The sequence below is a fragment of the Dunckerocampus dactyliophorus genome, chromosome 17 (assembly GCF_027744805.1).
Source record: "Dunckerocampus dactyliophorus isolate RoL2022-P2 chromosome 17, RoL_Ddac_1.1, whole genome shotgun sequence".
In the NCBI taxonomy this organism is placed as follows: Eukaryota; Metazoa; Chordata; class Actinopteri; order Syngnathiformes; family Syngnathidae; genus Dunckerocampus; species Dunckerocampus dactyliophorus.
The window spans coordinates 23,703,767-23,727,500 of record NC_072835.1 but is presented as its reverse complement, the minus strand read 5'-3'; the positions used below and the strand labels follow the sequence as shown (position 1 = coordinate 23,727,500).

Sequence of the window (23,734 nt, the reverse complement as noted above, 5' to 3'; positions counted from 1 at the left end):
CCGTACTACCTTCCGAGGGAGTTTTCACATGTTATTGCTATGACTGTGTACATCCCCCCTCAGCGGTCGCTGCTGCAGCTATAAAGCAGATCCACACCATCGTCTCTCAACTTCAGAACCAGCACCCCCAATCCCTCCTCCTCATCTCCGGTGACTTCAATCATGCTTTCCTGTCCTCTGCTCTTCCCACCTTCACCCAGTATGTCAAATGCCACACTAGAGACAATAAAACGTTGGACCTCTTGTATGCAAACATCAAGGATGCATACACCTCATCCCCCCTCCCCTCGTTGGGTCGTTCTGATCACAACCTCGTCCATCTCGTCACAGACCACACTCCAGTAGTGTATAGACAACCCCCTGTGAAGAGGCCTGTGAAGCAGTGGTCTGAGGAGAGCAGTGCTAGGCTCAGAGACTGCTTCCAGACAACAGACTGGGAAGCTGTATATACAGGGGTCTGTATATACATAAAATAATGGTGGCCACACAAAATATTGACACTTTTGGCCCAATTTGGACATTTTCACTTGGGGTGTATTCACTTTTGTTGCCTGCAGTTTAGACATTAAGGTCTGTGTATTGAGTTATTTTGAAGGGAACAGTAAATTTACACTGTTATACAAGCTGTACACTGACTACTTTACATTGTAGCAAAGTTTCATTTCTTCAGTGTTGTCCCATGAAAAGATATAATAAAATATTTGCAGAAACGTGAAGGGTGTACTCACTTTTGTGACATACTGTATATATATACTGCTCAAAAAAATTAGAGGAACACTTGGAAAACACATCAGATCTAAACTGGGAGAAAAATGATGTTGAATATGTTTCCTGATAATAAGTGGGTGATGTATTAGTAACAAAATGATGCCACATCATTTGATAGAAATGAAAATGATCACCCTATAGAGGGGGGAAATCAAAGACACCCCAAAAATGAAAGTGAAAAAATGATGCAGCACACTGGTCCATTTTGCTAAAATGTCATTGTAGCAACTCAAAATGATTCTCAGTAGTTTGTGTGGCCCCCACGTGCTTGTACGCATGCCTGACAACGTCGGGGCATGCTCCTAATGAGACTACGGATGGTGTCCTGGGGGATCTCCTCCCAGATCTGGACCAGGGCATCAATGAGCTCCTGGACAGTCTGAGGAGCAACCTGGTGGCGCTGGATGGACCTAAACATAATGTCCCAGAGGTGTTCTATTGGGTTTAGGTCAGGTGAACGTGGGGGCCAGTCAATGGTATCAATTCCTTCATCCTCCAGGAACTACCTGCATACACTAGCCACATGAGGTCGGGCATTGTCGTGGACCAGGAGGAACCCAGGTCCCACTGCACCAGCGTAAGTTCTGACAATGGGTCCAAGGATTTCATCCCGATACCTAATAGCAGTCAGGGTGCCGTTATCTAACCTGTAGAGGTCTGTGCGTCCTTCCAGGGATATGCCTCCCCAGACCATCACTGACCCACCACCAAACCGGTCATGCTGAATGATGTTGCAGGCAGCATAACGTTCTCCACGGCATCTCCAGACCCTTTCACGTCTGTCGCATGTGCTCAGGTTGAACTTGCTCTCATCAGGGAAGAGCACAGGGCACCAGTGGTGTAGTTGCCAATTCTGGTGGTCTATGGCAAATGCCAATGGAGCTCTACGGTGCTGGGCAGTGAGCACAGGGCCCACTACAGGACGTCGGGCCCTCGGGCCACCCTCATGGAGCCTGTTTCTGATTGTTTGGTCAGAAACATTCACACCAGTGGCCTGCTGGAGGTCATTTTGTAGGGCTCTGGCAGTGCTCATCCTGTTGCCCCTTGCACAAAGGAGCAGATACGATCCTGCTGAGGGTTGAAGGACCTTCTACGGCCCTGTCCAGCTCTCCTGGAGTAACTACCTGTCTCCTGGAATCTCCTCCATGCGTCCAGGTACCGCAGTGATGCCCTAGTCCAGATCTGGGAGGAGATCCCCCAGGACACTACGGACACCATCCGTAGTCTCATTAGGAGCATGCCCCGACGTTGTCAGGCATGCGTACAATGTACATGTGTGTGTGTGTTTTGTGTGTGTTTTTGTCAACTACAAAGCTACACATGCTTCCAGGAAACATACCCGCTCTCGCAGGGCGGATCTTCCCAGCAGAATGGTCCATAACTCTCGGCAGCTCCTGGACAGTTCAAATGAAAAGAGCATTTCTTAAATATCTTAAAATATGATCTATGAGTCCAACAGTGTAAGCACTAGCTCTTTTTATACCGTTTATAGCTTGGTGAGTAGCTGTTGTTAAATACTGTAGTTTATAGTTTGGTTAGTAGCGGTTTTTAATTAGACATAGCTTGGTAGCTTTTTTTAAAAATGGTTTATAGCTAAGAATGTTCTTATTTCAAGGGCTACCCAAGAGGTATACAACAATAATGAAGGTGATATATCATTATTTTGAAATTCAGAATAAAACTTACAGCGATATGGTGTAGCTTTAATGTACAGCTGACTTCATATGACAAAAAAGGAGAAAAAAAACGCTAGCTAAGCTGCAGCGAGTTTTGACGCTAACAAAGGGTACTTGAAGAGAGGCACGGTATGCTTTTTGTCACGTTAAGCAAACAGTCTATTGATCGCCAGCTAACTCGGTTGACAACAGCATGCTGTTGTTGACATGCGGGCGGGCACACGAAGCCATTCAAACGGTTCGACTGTTAGCACATGTTAAGCTAAATTAGCGGCGCGAAGAGCCGCACTGGGACGCCGCTGAAGAGAAAAAACAGACAACGGGAATCCTGGTAGGTTACGCAAGGTAACTGAATATATTCCGTTCTGAATACAAACGATTAACCTAATTGAATAAACCAAAAAGTTGGCTAAAGTTTGAGGCTAAAAGCATACCTGAAGCTCATCCCCGAGTCCGCCATCTTTGTAGCTGCACTGTGATTGGCTTGTGGGTTATGTCGTCACCGGTCACCGGTCACCTTACTTCTTTGTCGTTGTCGTCTTCGGAGATCAGTTGCTGCTTTACCGCCACCCGGTGGATGTTAAATCAAGTGTAGCCAAAACAGTTAAGACGAATACCTTTATTAATCAATTAAATACAGTTCTTTTTCAACTAAGTCCGTTTCTGTTTATCTGTCGACGTGGTTTAAGTGGAATGTTTACGTCATCCCAGCATTTTGGAACTCGGTATTAATGTGGGGGCGTACCACGTGACCTGGCTGTAAAACATGGCCGCCTCCTGCTGGCTGTGGGAGGAGCGACAGCTGACAAAGAAATCCTGACAGTTTAAAGAATCACGTCACAACGCGGCCTCGTCCACATGACAGTAGAGCAACACGGTACGTGGGTTTTTCTGCTTTTTGTGCATCCACCGGTATTCATTACATTCACTAATATCTATTCGCTGTTTAAGCATTTATGCTAACTTGTGTGGTTCTGGGCTCCACTGTTAGCATGCTGTTTTTGTGTTTGCCGCATCTGTAAAACATTGACTGATTAGAGTTGTCGTGAAAATGATAAATGTCCCGCCATGTGTGCTTGGTTTCCTATATTTGTCCAAAACAGCGCACGTCGTCCATGTATTAATAATATACAGTAAGCCCCGGCCTTAAGAGGGAGGAGTCCAACTTGCAACCCCCACAGAAACAAAAGGTTGCTGTGCAAAGGGCATTCATGCTGATGTCCTGTAGGGCAAATGTGAGTGGAGCTCATGTCATAAGACAGGAAGTCACAACACAGTGTGCTAACATTGACTTTATTTTCCGCCCCAAGCAAGAATCATGACCCGAGTGGGGAACTGACAGAGGAAGACCTTCACCGTCTGACTGGGATAAGGACCCCGCCTCCCAGCCGCCATGCAGATAAACCCGGTGCTGGTGGAGTCCGCTGTGGTGTCGGCGGTGGTGCTGTGCGTGCACGTGGCGGTGTGGAACCAGCACTCGTGGTGCACTGTCGCCCTCGTCATCCAGGCCTTCTATGTCCAGCACAAATGGGACTGCCTGCTGAAGTCGGGGGGCGCTGTGTTCCAGTTCCGTCCGGCGGCCAACAGCGGCATCGTTCCGGCCTCCATGGTGATGCCCCTGGTGGGTCTGGTGTTGAGGGTGAAGTGCTTGGAGGCGGGAAGCGTTCACTTGGAGCGCTTCTCCATGGTGGTGACTGTCAGCGGCATGACGCTGGCGCTCTTCCTCTCGCTGATCGCGCTGGGCATCACCCGGCCCGTGCCCACCAACACCGGTGTAATCGCCGGCTTGGCCGCCAGCGCCATCTTCTACACCGCCAAGCAGACGCTGACGGTGTCAGAGGTCATTGAGGTGCTGGAGGTGCTGCTGATCTTCGTCTACCTCAGCCTGATTGTGTTGTACCTGCTGCCGCGCTGCTTCACGCCCGGCGAGGCTCTGCTGGTGGTGGGCGCCATCAGCTTCGTGGTCAACCAGCTCATCAAGCGCTCGCTGAGTCTGCCTGAGGCAAAGGGCGAACCCGTCAAGTACCTTCTGCCGGTGCTGGTGGTGGGCTCGCTGCTGCTGGGCGTCTTCTTCGCTCTGCTCTTCTGCTTCATGGAGTCCGAGACGTGGGTGTCGTCTCTTTTCTTCCACACGATGACAGCCGTGCTGGGCCTGGGCGTCATCATGCCGTGGCTCTCGCTCTTCATCGGACGCCATCCCATCACGTGGCTGTGGGACTTTGTCACGCTCAACGACCGGCGGCTTGGTTTGATAGGGTACTGGGTCTTGCTGTGTGCCTTGGCTACCTGCGTGGTGCTGCAACAGAACCACCAGCGCCAGTCTGGGTCCAAGAAGCACCAGGCCTCCACTGTGGTCAGGAAGTACTTCCATCTCATCGTGGTGGCCACCTTTGTTCCGGGTCTTCTGTATGACCGCCAGCTGCTGCACGTGGCATCCGTGGGCTGCTTGGCCGTCTTCCTCTTCCTGGAATACGTGCGTTACTTTCGCATCAAGCCGCTGGGTCAGCCGCTGCGACAGCTGCTCACTTTGTTCTTGGACGAGCGCGACTCTGGACCCCTCATCCTGACTCACATCTACCTGCTCCTCGGCATGGCCCTCCCCGTCTGGCTTTTCCCGGACGCCTGCGCGCCAAAGGGGATTCTTCCCGGCGCCGGCGCCCTGGTGCCCTACGCCGGCGTGCTCGCCGTAGGGGTGGGCGACACCGTGGCCTCCGTCTTCGGCAGCACCATGGGGGAGATCCGCTGGCCCGGCACCAAAAAGACGATGGAGGGGACGGCGACGTCCGTGTTCGCACAGATCATCGCCGTGGCCATTTTTCTCATCTTTGACGGGAGCATCAACTTAAACTCCACCTACTCGTGGATCGTGGGTTCCATCACGCTGGTGGCCATGCTGGAGGCGTACACCTCCCAGATAGACAACCTCCTCCTGCCCCTCTACCTCCTAATCCTGCTCATGCTCTGACTGGAGCAAGAACGCCCCCCTTTGAAATATTACTTTTACTGGCAAAAGAACAACATTTGTAATGTTTTGTTTGAAGGAGGCAAGTTGACACGCTTCAGTCAAAGTATGAATTATGGAAATCAGCACAAACATGGCCTTTGAAGAACATTCATGTTTGTTTATGAACTGTCCTGATGGTAATATTTTTAGCTATGGTATCGAGCGGGGGTGTCCAAAGTGGCCTCACACAAAAATGTAAATGTCTATCAAATGAAACACATGAATTCATTACCGTGGATGGTTGTTTGTCTATGTGTGCCCCGCCTCTCGCCCAAAGACAGCTGGGATAGGCTCCAGCATATCTTTAGTGAGGGAAAGCGGTATAGAAAATGGATGGATGGATCATTTAAAAATAACTTACTTTTGAGCCTTTTTAACAAATATAAAAGTGTCAAAGTGGGCCCCATGCATCCTTTGATTTTTCAGAATAATTTTGGACACCCGTGGGTGAGGCTGCTTCCTACTGGACAAAAGTAGGTTCTGTTTTTGTAGGTTTACTCCACTGGTGTGATAGGGACCTTGAAAGGCGTACTTAAATTGTTGATCTTGTTTCCCCCCCACATTATGTTATCAAATTGAATGTTTCTGTTGTGATGACCAGTATCAGCATGAGCCTGCATTGTTTTTTAAAACATGTAACGACTAAGCCATCAAAACTTCGAGTTCCAATCGATTTCAGCAAAAATGTGTTTCAAACTCATTGCATGACATTGAGTTGCTGTTTTTTTTTCTGTGAAAGAGATCCTACTTGAAATGAGCCTGTTTTGACAATAAAAGTACTGCACTAGCAAAGATCATTCATCAATTTATGATTTGTATTTAAGAATGAGTGCAAGATGTTTCTACAAAACAAACCACCAGAGATGGCAGCTTCTTCTGTTCGCTTTGCTGTGAAATCCTTCATTTGGCGTAAAGAGGCGGAAAAGGAAGCTCTTCGGTGGGCTGCAGCCTTTAGGAGAAGACGAACACGTGACCAACTAAAACTCAAAACTTTAAGTAACATTGGATGTTTTTGAATTCATAATCTTAAAAGTCCAACGGAGTGCTCAGGCCACATTTATAAAAAAAAAGCAATCTGAGACCTCGACAATAAAGTTAATTTACCTTTGCCCGATGCCAAAGGTCAATGGGGGGAGCTAGAAATTAATCTAAAGGCTCAACTGCTCTGTTTTGCTGCGGCCACGTTAGAAATAAAAGCTTTCCTGAAGAAAGAGTGAAGTTTCCGTCCTTTCTGAAGAGCTACGCTCTATTTTCCCTCTGACACGTCTAACACGATGGCACGTAAAATCAGGACTTCTTTCTCGTAAATGTACGACTTTATTCCGGAAATCTCAGATTATTTTTTTCAATGTGGCCCTAACACTCCGTCGTATTATGAAAGTAACAGTCCAGTCCATGTTGTTGCTCATTTCTCAATGAGCAAGACTGCAGTCAAGCGATTGCAGTGGAAACAGTGGTCTCTGCTGGCACTAGGTGGTAATTGCACGCCCACTCTCACCAGTTCTCAGGGCTCCAGCGGGTGTCCTGTGACTCCATGACGTGGAAGGTGTACACGTGCCGGGAGTCCTCAGAGATGTTCTCAGCACTGCGATGCACCACCTGGCCGTGAATCAGGACAACGCCGCCTACGGGAGAGAAAGAGAGGTGCATGCTTAGGATACTGCAAGTTGACCCTGGGGGTCATGGCAAGTAAAAAAAAAAAAAAAAAGCCCACAAACAAGTTTCAAACAAAAACAAACATTTATTCACCTTTTTTTACTTCTACTGGGACAAAGTTGTCGTCATCATAGTTCTGCTCTTTGCCGACAAAGTCTGTGAGAGGGTAGGTGCCCTTTGCAGTCCGCACCATTCGTCGAGTCACGTCGCATGCTTTATAAATGCATGTTTATTGAGCCACACGAGAGTCCAAATGCTGGCAACAGCCGTGTGTGTGATGTACACCACAATGAAAAACATGACTTGAGCACCTAACGTTGCAGCTTACTTTTGTGCGACCCCGGGATGAACCACAGGCAGCCGTTGCTGACCGTGGCGTCCTCCAGGGCGATCCACAGGCCCATCACCCTCCCCAGGGGCTCCGTGTACAAAAAAGTGGCATCTTGGTGAGGCGTTACTGGGACAAAAAGCATGCATTACAAATTAAAAGGCCATAAATATTTTACTGCAATGTAAAAAAAAAGATAAAAGTTCCTACCTTCCCCACCTATCCCAGGTTGCTGCATCAGATTGGAAACAAACGGTTAATATTGGCTAAATATTGTATCATTTCAAAGTGAAACATGTGGAAACAAAGTCTAAAAGTATTGATGTATTTTCTAAATGTAATACTGTATAGGGTTTTTTATATTAAAATATTTTGACAAAAACAATACTTGGATTTTTATTTAGATGTCATCAGATCATGCAAAAAAAGCTACAAATATAAAATATTGTATGATTTATTGTCCAAATAAATATTTTAATATTTAAAGTGTTAATTTAATGAGAGTAAAGTGTTAATTTAATGAGAATAAAGTGTTAATTTAATGAGAATAAAGTGTTAATTTAATGAAAATAAAGTGGTAATTTAATGAGAATAAAGTGGTAATTTAATGAGAATAAAGTGGTAATTTAATGAAAATAAAGTGGTAATTTAATGAGAGTAAAGTGGTAATTTAATGAAAATAAAGTGTTAATTTAATGAGAATAAAGTGGTAATTTAATGAGAATAAAGTGGTAATTTAATGAGAATAAAGTGGTAATTTAATGAGAATAAAGTGGTAATTTAATGAAAATAAAGTGGTAATTTAATGAGAGTAAAGTGGTAATTTAATGAAAATTAATGTGGTAATTTAATGAAAATAAAGTGATAATTTAATGAGAATAAAGTGGTAATTTAATGAGAATAAAGTGGTAATTTAATGAAAATAAAGTGATAATTTAATGAGAATAAAGTGGTAATTTAATGAAAATAAAGTGGTAATTTAATGAGAATAAAGTGGTAATTTAATGAGAATAAAGTGGTAATTTAATGAAAATAAAGTGGTAATTTAATGAAAGTAAAGTGGTAATTTAATGAAAATAAAGTGGTAATTTAATGAGAATAAAATGGTAATTTAATGAAAGTAAAGTGGTAATTTAAAGAGAATAAAGTGGTAATTTAATGAGTAAAGTGGTAATTTAATGAGAATAAAGTGGTAATTTTATGAGAGTAAAGTGGTCATTTTATGAGAATAAAGTGGTAATTTTATGAGAATAAAATGGTAATTTAATGAAAATAAAGTGGTAATTTAATGAGAATAAAGTGGTAATTTAATGAAAATAAAGTGGTAATTTAATGAAAATAAAGTGGTAATTTAATGAAAGTAAAGTGGTAATTTAATGAAAATAAAGTGGTAATTTAATGAGAATAAAGTGGTAATTTAATGAAAATAAAGTGGTAATTTAATGAGAATAAAATGGTAATTTAATGAAAGTAAAGTGGTAATTTAAAGAGAATAAAGTGGTAATTTAATGAGTAAAGTGGTAATTTAATGAGAATAAAGTGGTAATTTTATGAGAGTAAAGTGGTCATTTTATGAGAATAAAGTGGTAATTTTATGAGAATAAAATGGTAATTTAATGAAAGTAAAGTGGTAATTTAAAGAGAATAAAGTGGTAATTTAATGAGTAAAGTGGTAATTTTATGAGAATAAAGTGGTAATTTTATGAGAATAAAATGGTAATTTAATGAAAGTAAAGTGGTAATTTAAAGAGAATAAAGTGGTAATTTAATGAGTAAAGTGGTAATTTTATGAGAATAAAGTGGTAATTTAATGAGTAAAGTGGTAATTTTATGAGAGTAAAGTGGTAATTTAATGAGTAAAGTGGTAATTTTATGAGAATAAAGTGGTAATTTAATGAGTAAAGTGGTAATTTTATGAGAATAAAGTGGTAATATTACGTGTCATAGGAAAATAGAGGCAAGCTTTTATTTATAATGTGGCAGCAAAACAGAGCACAAACAGGTTAGCATGACTAGCTAGCCCTTCTCACTTCCACCTTCCTTACCCCGCCCCCTCCAAATGAGTCCCCTTTTCATAGCTGTCCCAGGCGATGCCTGTAACATAAACTTACCACTTTTTTCTCCTAAATTCATCACTTTATTCTCAAAATGTCTGATTTGTTTGGGTTTGCGGCCCAAAGACGGTGTCGTATAAAAGTAACATGTACCTGCAATACTGTATTGGAAAAGAAATCGAGTAAATCAACAAGCTGGGACGTATACAATAAACGTCACGTGACCTTGAAGATGTACATGCTCTGCAGTATGACGGGATGAACGAGGCCGAGCTTCCTGGCGATGCCCTGAGAAGAACAAGCGTGACTTGGGGTTGAGCGGAAGAGCGGTTCAGGTGATGAAGAGCGATGGTGTGGTTGGTTCTTCTCACCTGGACTTTGGCTGAATGTGTAACCTTTCTGTACAAAGGCTCATGAGCATGAAGAGCTAACAAGACATTTCAAAAACGTTGTATGTTGTTCTGTCATCATCTGATTTTTGGGTTTGCCCCCCCCCCCCCGGACACATACCATGTCCGACTTTATTCAGCGATCGATGCTTCGGCACCACAAATTCTCCTGCAGGTGGAAAAAAGCAGCCAATGATGTAAAAAGTCACTCCACTCCACTCGTGTGCCGTCGACGTCCAACAACTGCACCTTTGTCGTCAAAAACTCCCTTCTCGAAGAAGAAGCGGATCTTATCTCCGCTGGTGATGAAATAGTCTGCGTTTCCCTGCGGGACGCCAAAAAGTCAACACGGGTCAGCTGACTGCGGACTTTGCTACTTGTGGCGGTGGAATCATGACTCACTTGCCTGTGGCACAGACTAACTTCATCGAATGAATACAATTGCTGCTGGTTTCTCATCTTTGCTGCCACCTTTCTAGCAATAATACACGCTAGTCGTTGTCATTGCTGCTGTTTTCTAACCTTCAGACCAGGGGTGTCCACAACACATTCTCAAAATATCATTTAACAAGGAAACAGCAAAAATGGAAAGATCAGTGCTCATTTTACAGGAATAAAGTCAAAGTTTTAGGAGAAAAAAAGAAGTTGTCATTTTACAAGAATAACGTCATTTTCACAACGTTGGCATTCAACACATGGCTTATTTCTCTAGAAGTTGCAATGTTACGAAAAACAACCAATAAAGTTGGGCATTTTGACAGAAGAGTCATGATACGGGAAGAATTGTTCCAAGAACGTTAAAGCGGGTTGCAAAAAAGTCACAATTTCACGAGAACAAACTTGGTTAATATTATGAGGAAAAATGATGGCTGAGTTGAACTATTAAAGAAAACAATGTGTACAATCTTTTTTTAATAGATACTTTTATGTTTCCTAATGAGACAATAAAGATGGAGTTTTGGGGAAAAAAAAACTTATATTATGTGTATAAAGTCAAAATATGATAGATCGCAAGTTGAAATATTTGGAAAATTTAAAAAAAAAACAGCAAAAATGGAAATATTGGCAGTCATTTTGCAAATATTAAAACAAAAAGTCATTATTTTATGAGAATAACGTCGTAATGTTAGGGGGAAAAGGAATGTCATTTTAGGCCCAGAAAAGTGGAATATTGAAGAAAGAGGTTATTTTTCTTCAAGCCATAACACTACCAAAGACAAACAAAACAAGGAATAAAGTAGTCACTTTTGTGGAAAAGGTTAGGAGAATACAGTCCAAATATTATGGCAATAAAGTCACAATTACCACAAGAACATTTACAAGAAGAACGTTAAAAATAGTTGCGGGAAAAAACAACAATAAAGAGAAAAAAAGTCTCATTCAAAGGAGAAAAAAGCAGCAATTTCGGAGGAATAAACTTGTAATATCGTGAGGAACAATAATGTCCGAGCTGGAAGAAAATAAAGACAAACTATGTCTGTGCTTGCTAACGTTACGACAAACCAACACAAGACAAGAAAGCAACAGAAAACCCAGAAAACAAGGACGACAAGAGCGATCACGACCGAGCCGCGCTGTGGCTCACCTGCGTTTTGAGTTGCTCGTCCTGGTCGGTGGAGAAGGTGGTGCGGCAGTGCGCCGGGACGTCCATGTCGTCCACGACCTCAGACATCCTCTGCCGCAGCTGGTCGCACTCCTGCGGGGTCAAAAGCCCGTCCAGAACCACGTAGCCGTCCTCCGCGTACTACGCAGAGAGGACGGCATCGGTGTCAACGCCTGCAGGACCGTAAGCCTCCCCTCTTGTCGTGAATATACCGTACGTGTGTCGCTGTGTGCGTGAGTACGCAAAAACCACGACGCTAATATGGGCCAAGTTTGGTAAAGGGGCAGGGCACAGGCCAAGGTAGAGCGCTTGATTATTTTGGTGAGGATCTGGAACAAGGTGTAGTTTCATTGTCACCGTTGTGTAATGACGTCTTCTATTCATTTGCTACATTGACTTGGCACCGCTTCCTTAATCATGCACGACTTGCGTCACATTTCTACATTTCTGATCATTTCATTCAAATATACCGTTGTTTTCATTTTCATTTTGAAAACCAAATGTAACTGACAAGCTGCATTAAGCGCGAGACGTGTACGTCAATGACGCCTCCTTGAAATTGCAGCGAGTGGAACCTAGCATGACACGTGTACGTGAACGCACGTGGTCATGCAACAGAAGCGCCTACGTCGCCGAACAAGCCAGCTTGACAGCTCGTTACGTAATCGCCCCCAAACTGACAAACCTTTCCACTCCAACAAACTGTATACATTTTACCTTTTGCACATCGCGGTCTGCCATGAAGTCCATGCCGTCTCTACGAAGCAGATACCCACAACGTTCTGGGAGGAGCGAGGCGAGGAGGTCCTAACTTCCGACCATGTGACGCACACGTCCGACTGGAAATGCAAGAGAACCCCGTTCCAGCATCCATAAGCGGATTTTGGACTTACGGCCGTCGCCACAGGGATGCAGTGTCGGTGTAGTTACATGGAGTGCCCACCGGGTGTCGCCCGTACTTCGGGGTGGGGAGCTGAAAGTGAGCGTCTGAACCAAAAGTGCCCAATTGTGGCCCTTCTGTAGTAAAGCACTCAGGAATCCGGCTTTTTAGGCAAGCTTCAAGCTTCAAGCTTCAAGCTTCGTTGTTTGTGTAAGCGTGCTTGGCCAATAAAGCTGATTTTGAAAGTCGAAATGATAAAAAAAGTCGATATTACGAGATAAAAAGGCATAATTATGAGATAAAAGTCTACATTATGAGATAAAAAGTTGAAGTTACGAGATAAAGTCACAATTATGTGATAAGAATGTGTAATTAAGAGCTAAGAAGTCCAAATTCTGAGATAAAGTCACTATTATGAGTTGAGTCTAAATAAAAAGCTAATATTGAAATAAAAAGCTGAAATTATGAGATATTTATGGTAAGACAATGTAGAATTAGGAGATAAAAAAATAGAAATGACAAGATACAACAAGATAACAAGTCATAATTATGTGATAAGAATGTAGAAATGATTAGCTAAAGTCAGAATTATGAGAGTCACTATTATGAGTCAACAGAGTCCAAATTATGAGATAAAAAGTTGAAATTACGAGAGTAAAGTCCTAATTATGTGATAAGAATGTAGCAAATTGAGCTACAAGGTCAAACTTCTGAGATAAAAAGTCATAATAATGAAATAATGTAGAAATATGAAGTGACAAGATAAAAAGTCCAAATGATGAGATACAAACTGTGCATGTGCCACCTTTGTCACAGGACACTCGAATTTTTAGCTCATCATTTGGACTTATGTCATCGTTACGACTTTGTTATGTCATAATGACCTTTTGATCTCCTGCTTTGGATGTTGTGTCAATAAATTGGGATATTTTCACAACTGGAAACATCTGCATCCCAATTAGGAAGTAGAATTTCCATTTCAATGATGAAATTTCAAAGAAAGCACAGCTCGAGCGCATCAGAGATCCGCAACATCCTAAAAAAATTACAAATATTTGACGACAATAAAGTCGATTAAAAAAAAGGTTGCTTATCCTTTAATTATTGTTTGAAATGGGCCTCACAGCTGCCACCCCTGCAGTAAACAAATGGCTGTGAAAAGATGTTTATATAACACATACACTTGTACAATGCTTTACAGTCTTGTTGCTATCATGGAATAGTCTTTAGAAGACAGTATAACAAGACATGACTTACTGTACTCTGGTTCTGTTCTTCTTGTCTTTTTGTTTCCTGTGTACCGGCGAAGTAGCATCCTTTTTCAAAATGCATTTATAGCCTACTTTCCTGCCAAATGCTTCCTGTAAAGGTGTTCCTTCACAGCAGTCATCAGTGAAATGATCACCGCAAAAAACAGAACTCGAGGTGGGCGTCCATATGTCTCCTGTTCTCTGCACTTGCTTCGTCCATTTTTGTCTTAAACCTTCCTCTTATGGAAAAGAAAACAAACTTAACAGTGTCACTCAGACACTGTGAACATCCGGCCGCAACACAACAATTTGGTATGACTACTATTTGGATGAAAAATATACCGAACCAAGTCGCCGATCTACCTCCACAAGCGTTTGTTTACTGTGCTTCAGCGGAGAGGTGTGAGAGGTGTCTCCCCGCAGCGTCACTTCCGGAAACAGGACTGAACTGCGACAGCTAGCTGGTGACGGTGGGCGACGTCAACCGTAGAAGTCACTTTTGTGAATTTACCGTTGGATTTCAAAAATGGAACACTGTGGAACACAATTCAAAACAATATACGATTTATTTAAGCAAGGTTTTTTTTGAAGTGCACATAAGAAGATGGCTGTTAGAAACACGTGAGGTGTCTCATCAGCGTTTAAATGCGAGCACGTGCCAGCAGCCACCCGATGAAAACACTTGGAAACAGGAATGTGCGTGTTCCGTTTTATTATCACTACGGTACAAAAGTGCAATGAGGACGTAAAGAGATGAAAGTTCAGTCGTCCACGAGCCAACAATCATTCTCTCAAGGTGTACATTCGCCTGACGGCATGTCTTCCCCGCAGCTTGGAAGGTCAAAGCAGCGGTGCAGCATGAAGGCTCACGTGACGGGCGGTGGCGCTTTGGCACTTTTGCACACTCGGCTGTTTTAACGAGCCGATTGCTTCCTGTGTCGAGGCCGACGGGCAGCAGAGAGCGCGTGACTTGTGGTCACATGACCACAGGAGCACTGTTGAGCGGACGCATTCAAACACCTTAAAAGGTCAAAGTCAGTGTGTTGTTTGGCTTGTGGTTCACTTCTTTTTACACTGGTGTGACGTTCCTCTGTGCCTTGACAGCACTCAAGAGGTACGCATCCGTTTCAATGAGCACCCACACTGTGCTCCAACATGGGAAATGTTTTTGCATCATAAAACAGTAAACAACAAGACTGGTGACAAGAACGCAGCCTGTGCAGCTAATAATACTCAGTCGTAAAGTTAAGGCCATGTTAGCCGCATGCTATGCCCGACCGGGCTGCAAAGGCAATCCTTTATCTTACAGTCTGCTAGTTCTTCTTTTTGCTGCGTTAAAGTTGAACAGAGAGCTGCGGCAATGTGTTCAATGCGGCACTAGTGCTAACACGTAAACGCAAACTCCTCCCCCCAGTTCTCGCTTTTCATCATCCTATTCATATGGAGCGTTCAGAAAATCCAAACGTTTCACGGAGAGCCATCTTTCAGCCCACTGACATCACAGTGGTGGCGTGTTTCATGCAAAAAAAGCAAACAAATCTATTCAAAGACACAAAATGGGGGGCTTGGCAGCGAGCCCGGGGGGCACACCAGTGGAAAGTCAGTCGGTTGTTTGTTGAGGTGGCTTCTGGAAAAATGTTGCTGATGTTCCTTTTGCGCAGGGGTGTCCAAACTTTTTCCAGCGAGGGCCACATACTGAAAACTGAAAAAAATGGGCCACTTTGACATTTCGGTAAGCACCACATGTAGACATGCTAAGAAGTGATATATTTCTAGAAAAGCATATTAGAAACCCCTTTTTGCTGTTATTTCCGAAATATTTCAACTTTCTTCTTAAATAATCTTTGTAAATGTTGTTTTTGTAATATTATGCCTGTATTCCTTTGTTGTGATATTATACAGCCACATTTCCCACAAGATTCACAACTTATTTTGTTTTGTTTGTATCTCATAATATTATGAAAAATATATTTGGACTTTATTCTTGGAAAATGAAAATGTTTTTTCCCCAACCGTTTCAACTTTCTTCTTGTAAATCTTCTTCTCGTAATTATGACTTTATTCCTATAATATTTTGACTTTATTCTTGTAAAATTACAACTTTTCCTGCAACTTCATTTTCCAAAAATGACAACTCCATTCATTGTTTTGTTTGTCATAAGAGTACAAGTAAAAAAAACATGTTTTCTTTCATATTACAGCTTTACGCTACTAAAATTATGTTATTTTTCCTCATAATATTACAATGTTATTCTCAGAAAATTATGACTTTTTCTTTTTTCTTTTATTATTTTTAACTTAATTCTGTTAAAATTGCTGCTGATTTTCCCATTTTTTTAAATTAAATAATATTTTTCGAATGTGCCGCGGGCCACTTTGGACACCCTTGCTTTTGCGTCTCTCACGTCCAGCAGGAAGCGCACGGTCTCCACTTACCTTGACAGACAGCGTCAGTGCTGGTCCCTCTAGGAAATCTTCACGCTTTCGTTGTCGCCCCCCAGGAGCTGCTCCTTCACCTCGGGCGGCAGCGTGTTGAACAGCTTCTCCTCCACCACCAGGCCGCTCCTCTCCAGCAGCCGACAGTCGGCCAGCTCCACAGGGAGACACTCCAGGTTGTTTCCACGCAGCTCCAGCTGGGTCAGCCCGCTGAGCTCGCCCACCCGTGAGGGCAGCGTCTCCAGGCAGTTGTTGCCCAAGAGGAGCGAGCGCAGCTTCTTGCACTGGAACAGCTCCATGGGCAGCGTCTCTATCTGAGAGGAAGACAAATGGAAGATTTACACAAGAAAGACGCCCCACCCAAATCCATAGCACCGCTTTTCCACCTCAAGACAAAATATGGTGGCTGTAATCATTTTTACAATAGGCTCATTTATTCCCTATGAGAAATACACACCCACAAAAAGCCTTGCGTCTGTACTCGTCCGTACTTGTGTACACAGATCAGGCCTTGCACTACCACCCAGACACGGTGGGGGCAGCGTTGAGCTTTATGAGCAGTTGGAACTTTATCTGCTCATTGTCAATTGTCTGCACTGTTATGAAAAACTATTCATTCTTTATCCATCCAACCATTTTCTATACCGCCTCTCCTCATTAGTGTTGCGGGGGTATGCTGGAGCCTATCCCAGCTGACATTCACACTACACACAACACTCACATTCATACCTATGGACAATTTAGAGTCTCCAATGAAGCTAACATGCATGTTTTTAGATGTGGGAGGAAACCCAGGTCTTCCCGATCTCCAGACTGTGACGGTGTGGCCAACATGCTAACCACTCGACCACCGTGCGGCCCTTCATTCCTTATCATCGGGGGAATTTTAGATTTGAAACGGCGCCCTCTGATGGCGTAACTGCCATGATATTCAAACACAATGGATGTGCTTTCACAGCGCTGAATTGGCTCCAGACCCGACCGCCATACATCAATTTCCGCCAAGTAGGATTCAATATTAATAAATGGAATGTTTGTAGTTAAAAACCAGTTTACGATCTTGTGAATACGCTTTGTAACGATGTTAGAGTCATCTAGACATGAAATGAACAGCCCCTATAGCATAGATATCATCAGGGAAAAGACGACATATTAAGACATAAATAAGGTAACAGACACACACATTAGCAGTTGTTTGTTTTTTTCTGCACAGCGTACTTCCTGCGGCGGCTTTTGTCCCATCAATGTTTTGCAATGGCGGCTTTAAATAGCTTTACACTTGTATTAGCCAATAAAGTAGACATAATAAGAGTAAACAAGCTTGTGTGTGTCACAGTAAATGTGGTCCGTAGGGGACCTTTATTGGTGGACGGACAGGAAGTGCTTATGGCCCCAACAGCAGCCCATGTCATCATTATGATTACTATGTTGTTATTATTATTGTTGTGTTTAAACCTGCAATAAATGCCTTTTGTGGCAATCACGTCTGATGCTTGACTCACCAATTACTGACACCTAGTGGCCACTGTGGAACACTACACTCACAATTAGAATGCTTCTTGGTTAGTTTAGCTTACACTTCAAAGTGCTTAATTTAGGGCAGTGGTTCTCAAATTCTGGGGCGGGGGGTCAGAGGCAGGGAGTACTTTCAGTGTTAGTGCAGACCTGCCTAATGTGCACATTTATCGTACGCTCCAATTTTGTTGCATTTTCCTGGTTTCAGTGTGGAGTTCGGTGTGTACAGTACAGGTTCTCAATAATATTTCAAATCTGGGAGGGGGGCTATTATTTTTACTAATAAGACGCCGTATTCAATCATGTATTCATTTACTACTTGGTGAAAAAGCGCGATAAGAGAGAGAGCACAATGTCGGAGGCGCGATGTAGCGAGGGGAGGGCAGTGACATTTACACTCTTTGAAACACGGGCATCTGCTGTCGTCACGTTTCCTGAAACAGTGCCCTCCGTTCTGACACTCCAGGCACACGTGGCATCTGTAAAGCTGAAGCTGACCTAAGAACGCGCGCAGACCGCAAGCAAACCAAATACTTCTTACTCTGTTTGCTGTCACGGCAAAGTACTGCAGGTTCTGAAGTGAGCCCACGTCGGCCGAGATGACAGTGAGGTTGTTGTGGCTCAAGTCCAAGAAGCGCAGCTTGTGGCAGAAGAAGAGCTGGCTGGGCAGCTTCTCAATCTTGTTCCTGTTGAGATACAGCCTCTCCAGGTTGTTGAGGGTGCCGATCTGAATGGGTATGTAGGCGATCTGGTTGTACCAGAGCTTCAGGCACACCAGGCGGCGCAGGTGCTGGAAGCTGATGATCTCCTCGATGGTCTTCAGATTGTTGTCCTTCAGGTTGATCTCCTGCAGGTTGTGCAGACTGAAGATGGAGTGCGGGATGCGCTCCAGGTCGCAGCGCACCAGCTCCAGCTCGCTCAGGTTGACCATCTTCTTCAGGCTGTTGAGCACCATCAGCTTGGTGCCCTCGTTGTTGATGGACAGCTTGAGCAGGTGCGCGCTCAGGTCGGTCACCACCTGCGGCAGCTTGTACAGGTTGCTCTTCAGGCGAAGAACTTTGAGACGTTTGAGCTCCCGCAATCCGTCAAGGACGATGTAGCGGTTGTTGTCAGCGCTCAGGTTGCCGGTGAGGTAGAGCTCACCGAGGTTCTTGAGGCTGTAGATCCACAGGGGGATCTCCTTGATGTCGGTGAACTTGATGTGGAGCGCCTTGAGCTTCTCCCTCAGGAAAGCCAGGGCGGCAGACTCGATTTTGGCGGGCGTGTGGTAGAGCCACAACTCTCGCAGGTTGGAGAGCTTGGCGATGATGGGCGGGATGGTGACGTCAGGGATGAACTCCAGCTTGAGCCCCTCCAGCTCCACCAGGTCAAAGACTGTCTCGGGGACGCCGCTCAGCATGCACAGGTGCAGCTCCAGCTTCTCCTGCGGGTTCTTGGAGATGTGCTGCCTGAGCTTCTCCAGCGTCCACTCGTTGTTGAGGTTGAGCTGCCTCAGCTTGTTCTCGCTCACCTCCGACAGGAACACGGCAAAGCGTTTGGAGTACAGCGGGTCGTACTGGTCTATCATGTGCAGCATGAAGGCAAAGTCGTTCTTCAGGTCAGGGATGTCGCTGTAGCTGCTCTCCTCGCGGATGGACTCGAAGGAGTAGCGCTTGAGGGAGCGCCTGAGCATCCAGCACAGCGTGTACATGGAGATGACGCCGTAGACCACCACCAGGCTGATGTAGAACGAGGCTAGGATTTTGAAGAGCGTTGCTAACGGGTGAGCGCAGTAGAAGCTGCTGAATCCCGTCAGCTTCTCTGTCTCCACCGTGCACATGACGTTGAAGCGGATGTAGAAGACAAAGTAGCCGGCGTAGCTAATGATCACCAGGAACATGATGACTTTGATAATGGTCTGACGTATGTAAAGACGGTGGATGATGTCTCCTTCCTCCACGTGGATCCTGAACTTCTTCACCTTCTCAAAAAGAGCCTTGGCCTGCTCCCCTTCCTTTTTATCCAAAACCCCCGTTTCCGATCGATCCACAATCCCTTGTTCGATTCTGGACTTTGTCCGTTGGAGCATGGGCACGCTCGCCTCGACGTCCTCGCTCATGGACGAAGCCTTCTTGTCCGCCACGCCGTTCATCTTTCCCAAGGGCTTGGAGTCTCTCTCCTCCACGACGGTCTCAGACAACGCCCTGGTGGTCCACGGGGAGTCGAAGCACTTTCGCAGGATGGACACAAAGTGCTCCAGTTTGGAACTGGTGCGGGGGAACTTGAACCAGAAGTTGCTGCAGGCCAGGAAGATGAGCGTGTGGAGCAGCACCAGGTAGGGGAAGTACTTGGCAAACCAGTGCAGGGTGCTCTCGTAGCACACGGCGTCGATGTAGCTGTACTGATGGCGGTCCAGCTCATTCTGGACGCCTTTGGGCTCCGACACGACGGGGACGGGCGAGGCCTCGCACGTGTCGTTGATGGCCCGCTTGCAGGGCAGGCAGATCATCTTGTCCTGTGTGATCTGCAACGTGCCGCCGAACACGGCGATCATCAGCATGACGATGGAGATGTAGTCGTTGAAAACGTCCCACCACGGCTTCAGGATGCGGAATGCCGGCTGTGTGTCGGCAAAGTACCGGAGCTCCGTGATGGGAATCATGATGGCTTACCTGGAGGGATTAGCTGGTTAGATTGTGGACAAGAAACTCTAAATGCTCTTTGCGCTGTGGTTTCTCCTCATTCTATGGGTTATTCACGTTATTAAAGTGAGTGGTACCTCGGTTAACATCCGCCCCGTTACCATCCCAAATTTTTGTTAACATTTTGCCTTGGCTTGCGTTTTCCCGCTTGTTTGCTTACGCCTTGTTGGATCACGCGCCAAAGACGAAATCTTGCGATATGTGATTGCGCAATGCATTGGTGGCCGCGAGTGCCATTTGGGGACACCAGCGTTTGTTTGCATCAGAGATACACGACATTACACACACAAGAGAACGGCCACGGACCGTACCAAGACAAGGGTGCAGGGTGCAAGACCTCTGAATTTTACGGCTTAAAGAGAAGACAGTCGTCATTTTAGAGGTAAATAAATGTGACCGGAGTGGCTCCGACATCGCCTGCGGTGCACGCACATCTACTCCGGCTCCTGCGTAACAGTCAATCAACCCTGGTTGCAACAACTAAACACAAGCATTCAAACTTAACGCAGCATGTTCAGGGCAGCCGGAGTCAAACGTAGCACACGTCACTGCCACCAGCAGCAAGGTACATGTTTATCATAACGTGTTTATCTGGTTCATTGATGTTTGGTTTGATTCCCCGACAAACGAGGTAAAAGGGATGTTTAATGTTCAGTTGTCATTATGTTTGCATCATTTTCTGCATGTAAAACTATAATTATTGTCTATAAAATGTGTTTTGTGTTAACATTTTTGGGTGTCTGAAATGGACTCATTGGATTTACATCATTTCCTATGGGAAAATCTGCTTTGGTTACAGTTAGTTTTTGTTCGAGTCGGACCTTCTGGGTTAATGACGTTAACCAAGGCACCACTGCATACTGCAAAGAACCGAGCCTTTTGAAGTGCTCGTTTTTCGTGAGCGATGACAACCAAATCACGGTTGCGAGACGTTAGTTTGCAAGTCGTTTCACATACAAATGCCAACGCTGCCTTCATGCGTCCCCGCCTGTGTGCCCCAAGACGCTGCCTTCACGTGAACGACTAACCACATCTCTGAGCGCCAGTCGTCCGCAGCACGCTCCAGTCACGTGAACGCAGATAATTTAGGGGAGGAGCTCTAGGAGAATAACGTTTTCTGAGGTGCCGAAAAATTGAAAGTAGTGATCTCACTGTGAAATTTACTTTTGAAACAATTTCTCTTATCTTCTCTTAATAGAGTATCCATCTATCTGCTGGTTTGTCAACGAGTCTTTTCCTGTTGACATGTGTCAAATCACACGCTGCTACTTCCCCTTTAAACATGTGACAAGGCAATACAAATGCTTCCTTTTTCGTGATCGTTTAATAAGGAATGATCGAACGCCATTCCGGGCGAGTCTGCCGACGAGGGCTTAATGTGCGAATACAAAAAAGGCTGAGTTTCAATTTGATCATCTCAATAAAAAGATATGTTATAAAAATCAGAGTAAACCAGGTTCAACTGGTTCGTGACGCGTACGACGTCACATTGTTTGCGCCACACACGTCTCAGACAGCGCTCCTTAAAAGAAATATCGTGGAAATAATACATCACAAGCAAATCACTCGTAATATAACACTTGAAAACCATTTAGCAGGTGCGAGTGTGTTTATTTCCATAAGGTCTTTCAGGTGGTTCCTTAATTACCCTTTTTTCTTTGGTGGTCTACAAATGTAATGGATGAACTAATACAGGATTCTATGAATCGAAGAGGGTATTGGAGTCGTGAAACAGTCACCCTTACATATAATGTAACACAATTTAATACTTTGTGTCATTTTAATCCGGAAAAACGGCCTGATTTTAGGAGCGGCGAGAGACGATTGACGGGCTGTGTGAATTCTCGCGCCCGCCTAAACAGGCCAGCAACTGTGTATCACTTCCGGGAAACACTTACCGTTTTTATGAACGCCGTTGTCTCTCACCTCTTCCACCCGCGAGAGACACATGTCTCAGCGCCGAGGACAGGCGGACCGAGGTTCGGGGAACCCAGTTTGACAGCCAGGACGGTACACGCCTCCCGAACCGCTGCGTGATTGCCGCTGATTCGTCCGCTAGCTCCAGCTTGCCGGAAGTAATACATGTTTTTTTTTTTTTGTTCAGAGTCAAAATAAAAGCATGTGGCCCATACACCTTCCCACCGGAAATGAACAGCAATGCAACGTCGTGACGTCATGAAGCTGCGACAACAGACTTGAACCACAACGTCGGCGCCTTGAGTTCAAACACGTCGCTGTCATGTTATTACACAGGTGTCTCTCTCGTGTACTTTCAGAGAAAATATCGCGACCCATGGTGGTTTACTGTCGGGTTGTGCGGTGGTGCTCGTATGAAAGGTGTGGACTTTATTCCGGTCGCCATCCTCGTGTATCAACATCTTCCTCCCTGGACTGGCGTCATCTTCACCCTAAAGCAAAACCTTACACCAGTAGAAGCTTCTGCACCACCCAGAGTAAAACAAGTGAGACTGTTGATCAGATCCAGTCGACAAAGTACCACCTAGTGTACACATGCAAGGTATTGTTATTTACTTTTGCATAAAGTCTTCACTTGTAGGTGCTGACATGTTTGTTGTCAACACTCAGGTTTGCAGCACTAGATCCGTGCAGAAGATCTCCAAGCAGGCCTATCATAAGGGTCTTGTGATCGTGACATGTCCAGGATGCAAGAACCACCACATCATCGCCGACAACCTGGGCTGGTTCGCCGATTTAGAAGGGAAGAGGTTAGTTTTGAATATTATTCACACATTTGTGTGTCTGTGGTGGCCGACAGGAGAAAGCGCGTCGCGACGTCCAAATTCTCTCAACGCAGAACACACGTCAAACGTCTGTTTTAAGTGTTTTTGCTTCCATCCCATATATCAACCTACTACAACACTCGATGCATTTCCTCTAACGGTGGCATGTTGACGATGTTGCAGGAACATCGAGGAGATCCTCGCTTCCAAAGGAGAAGCGGTGAAGAGGCTGGAAGGAGGAGATGCTTTGGAAGTCCTTCTTGAGTCCACCTGTAGAAACAAACTACGGCATTGTCCTGATGAGGAGCTAGCAAACAAGGATACGGAAGATAAAGATTCATCATAGCGCTGTATCAAGGATGATCATGTTTTGTGGTCCACGATGAACACATTTTTTAAGGATGCCCATTAACCAGACCCTGCAATATGTGGGAACATAAACCAAAGCCGAGCATCGACGAGCACTCTTCAAGCGTAAAACATACACGGAGAACGTCAACGTCAATGACAGCGCAGACAACCGACAATAAGTTTGTTTTGCAAACTGTGCACACACTTGTGTGAATTGGTCCCTCGTAAAAAAATTATCATAAAAAATGTCAGATAAATACATTAAAGCCTCACTTTCTGAATAAAGAATATCTTGAAAATGACCTTAACAGGCATATGTGCATGTACAGTATCTCACCCCTCAACTATATTACAGTACATCTTCAAGGAACAATGCTAGAAATAAAGCTTGCATAGATTTTA

The 23,734-nt window shown here is 44.6% G+C and overlaps 5 protein-coding genes across 10 annotated transcripts in view; 2 read left to right on the top strand and 3 right to left on the bottom strand.

The window, feature by feature from the left end:
* nup188 (nucleoporin 188) overlaps window positions 1-6,091 on the bottom strand; it is a 29,468-nt gene extending 23,377 nt beyond the window's left edge. For all 5 annotated transcript variants that reach the window (XM_054758161.1, XM_054758162.1, XM_054758163.1 and 2 more), the window contains exons 1-2: window positions 2,879-6,091; window positions 2,108-2,162 (exon numbers count right to left, since the gene is read on the bottom strand). In XM_054758161.1, the coding sequence (XP_054614136.1) occupies window positions 2,108-2,162; window positions 2,879-2,904 (81 nt within the window). In that variant the 5' untranslated portion in view covers window positions 2,905-6,091. The remainder of the gene's footprint in view (window positions 1-2,107; window positions 2,163-2,878) is intronic.
* Window positions 3,094-6,240, top strand: dolk (dolichol kinase). Of its 2 annotated transcripts, XM_054758232.1 has the most exons (3): window positions 3,094-3,321; window positions 3,548-3,679; window positions 3,755-6,240. In XM_054758232.1, exon 3 carries the CDS (start codon window positions 3,838-3,840, stop codon window positions 5,407-5,409), a length of 1,572 nt encoding a protein of 523 aa, XP_054614207.1. In that variant the 5' UTR covers window positions 3,094-3,321; window positions 3,548-3,679; window positions 3,755-3,837; the 3' UTR covers window positions 5,410-6,240. The 2 variants fall into 2 exon arrangements, with proteins under 2 accessions (XP_054614207.1, XP_054614208.1); XM_054758233.1 differs by lacking the exon at window positions 3,548-3,679.
* On the bottom strand, window positions 6,241-12,387 carry phyhd1 (phytanoyl-CoA dioxygenase domain containing 1). Its single transcript, XM_054758252.1, has 11 exons — window positions 12,196-12,387; window positions 11,461-11,619; window positions 10,125-10,200; window positions 9,997-10,044; window positions 9,858-9,913; window positions 9,712-9,774; window positions 7,643-7,664; window positions 7,433-7,561; window positions 7,198-7,317; window positions 6,947-7,073; window positions 6,241-6,397 (listed from the first exon to the last, which is right to left on the bottom strand). The coding sequence occupies exons 1-11, from the start codon at window positions 12,226-12,228 to the stop codon at window positions 6,349-6,351; spliced, it is 882 nt and encodes a 293-aa protein (XP_054614227.1). The 5' UTR covers window positions 12,229-12,387; the 3' UTR covers window positions 6,241-6,348.
* A 275-nt stretch (window positions 12,388-12,662) lies between these two features.
* lrrc8aa (leucine rich repeat containing 8 VRAC subunit Aa) lies at window positions 12,663-22,420 on the bottom strand. Its single transcript, XM_054758225.1, has 4 exons — window positions 22,139-22,420; window positions 18,101-20,210; window positions 16,045-16,358; window positions 12,663-15,310 (listed from the first exon to the last, which is right to left on the bottom strand). The coding sequence occupies exons 2-3, from the start codon at window positions 20,198-20,200 to the stop codon at window positions 16,074-16,076; spliced, it is 2,385 nt and encodes a 794-aa protein (XP_054614200.1). The 5' UTR covers window positions 20,201-20,210; window positions 22,139-22,420; the 3' UTR covers window positions 12,663-15,310; window positions 16,045-16,073.
* On the top strand, window positions 22,418-23,634 carry dnlz (DNL-type zinc finger). The gene is made up of 3 exons (XM_054758261.1): window positions 22,418-22,758; window positions 22,827-22,966; window positions 23,165-23,634. Exons 1-3 carry the CDS (start codon window positions 22,480-22,482, stop codon window positions 23,325-23,327), a joined length of 582 nt encoding a protein of 193 aa, XP_054614236.1. The 5' UTR covers window positions 22,418-22,479; the 3' UTR covers window positions 23,328-23,634.
* Window positions 23,635-23,734: the final 100 nt, after the last annotated feature.

Coding starts and splice junctions, on each gene's coding strand:
- dolk (XM_054758233.1), top strand. CDS start 3,838: ATGCAGATAAACCCGGTGCTGGTGGAGTCCGCTGTGGTGTCGGCGGTG.
- phyhd1 (XM_054758252.1), bottom strand. CDS start 12,228: ATGGACTTCATGGCAGACCGCGATGTGCAAAAG. Junction 11,620..12,195: donor CAGACCGCGATGTGCAAAAG/GTAAAATGTATA, acceptor CTCTCTGCGTAG/TACGCGGAGGACGGCTACGT. Junction 9,775..9,857: donor CACATTCAGCCAAAGTCCAG/GTGAGAAGAACC, acceptor TGTTCTTCTCAG/GGCATCGCCAGGAAGCTCGG.
- lrrc8aa (XM_054758225.1), bottom strand. CDS start 20,200: ATGATTCCCATCACGGAGCTCCGGTACTTTGCCGACACACAGCCGGCA. Junction 16,359..18,100: donor TTGCCGTGACAGCAAACAGA/GTAAGAAGTATT, acceptor TCTTCCTCTCAG/ATAGAGACGCTGCCCATGGA.
- dnlz (XM_054758261.1), top strand. CDS start 22,480: ATGTTATTACACAGGTGTCTCTCTCGTGTACTTTCAGAGAAAATATCG. Junction 22,759..22,826: donor ACCTAGTGTACACATGCAAG/GTATTGTTATTT, acceptor GTCAACACTCAG/GTTTGCAGCACTAGATCCGT. Junction 22,967..23,164: donor GCCGATTTAGAAGGGAAGAG/GTTAGTTTTGAA, acceptor ACGATGTTGCAG/GAACATCGAGGAGATCCTCG.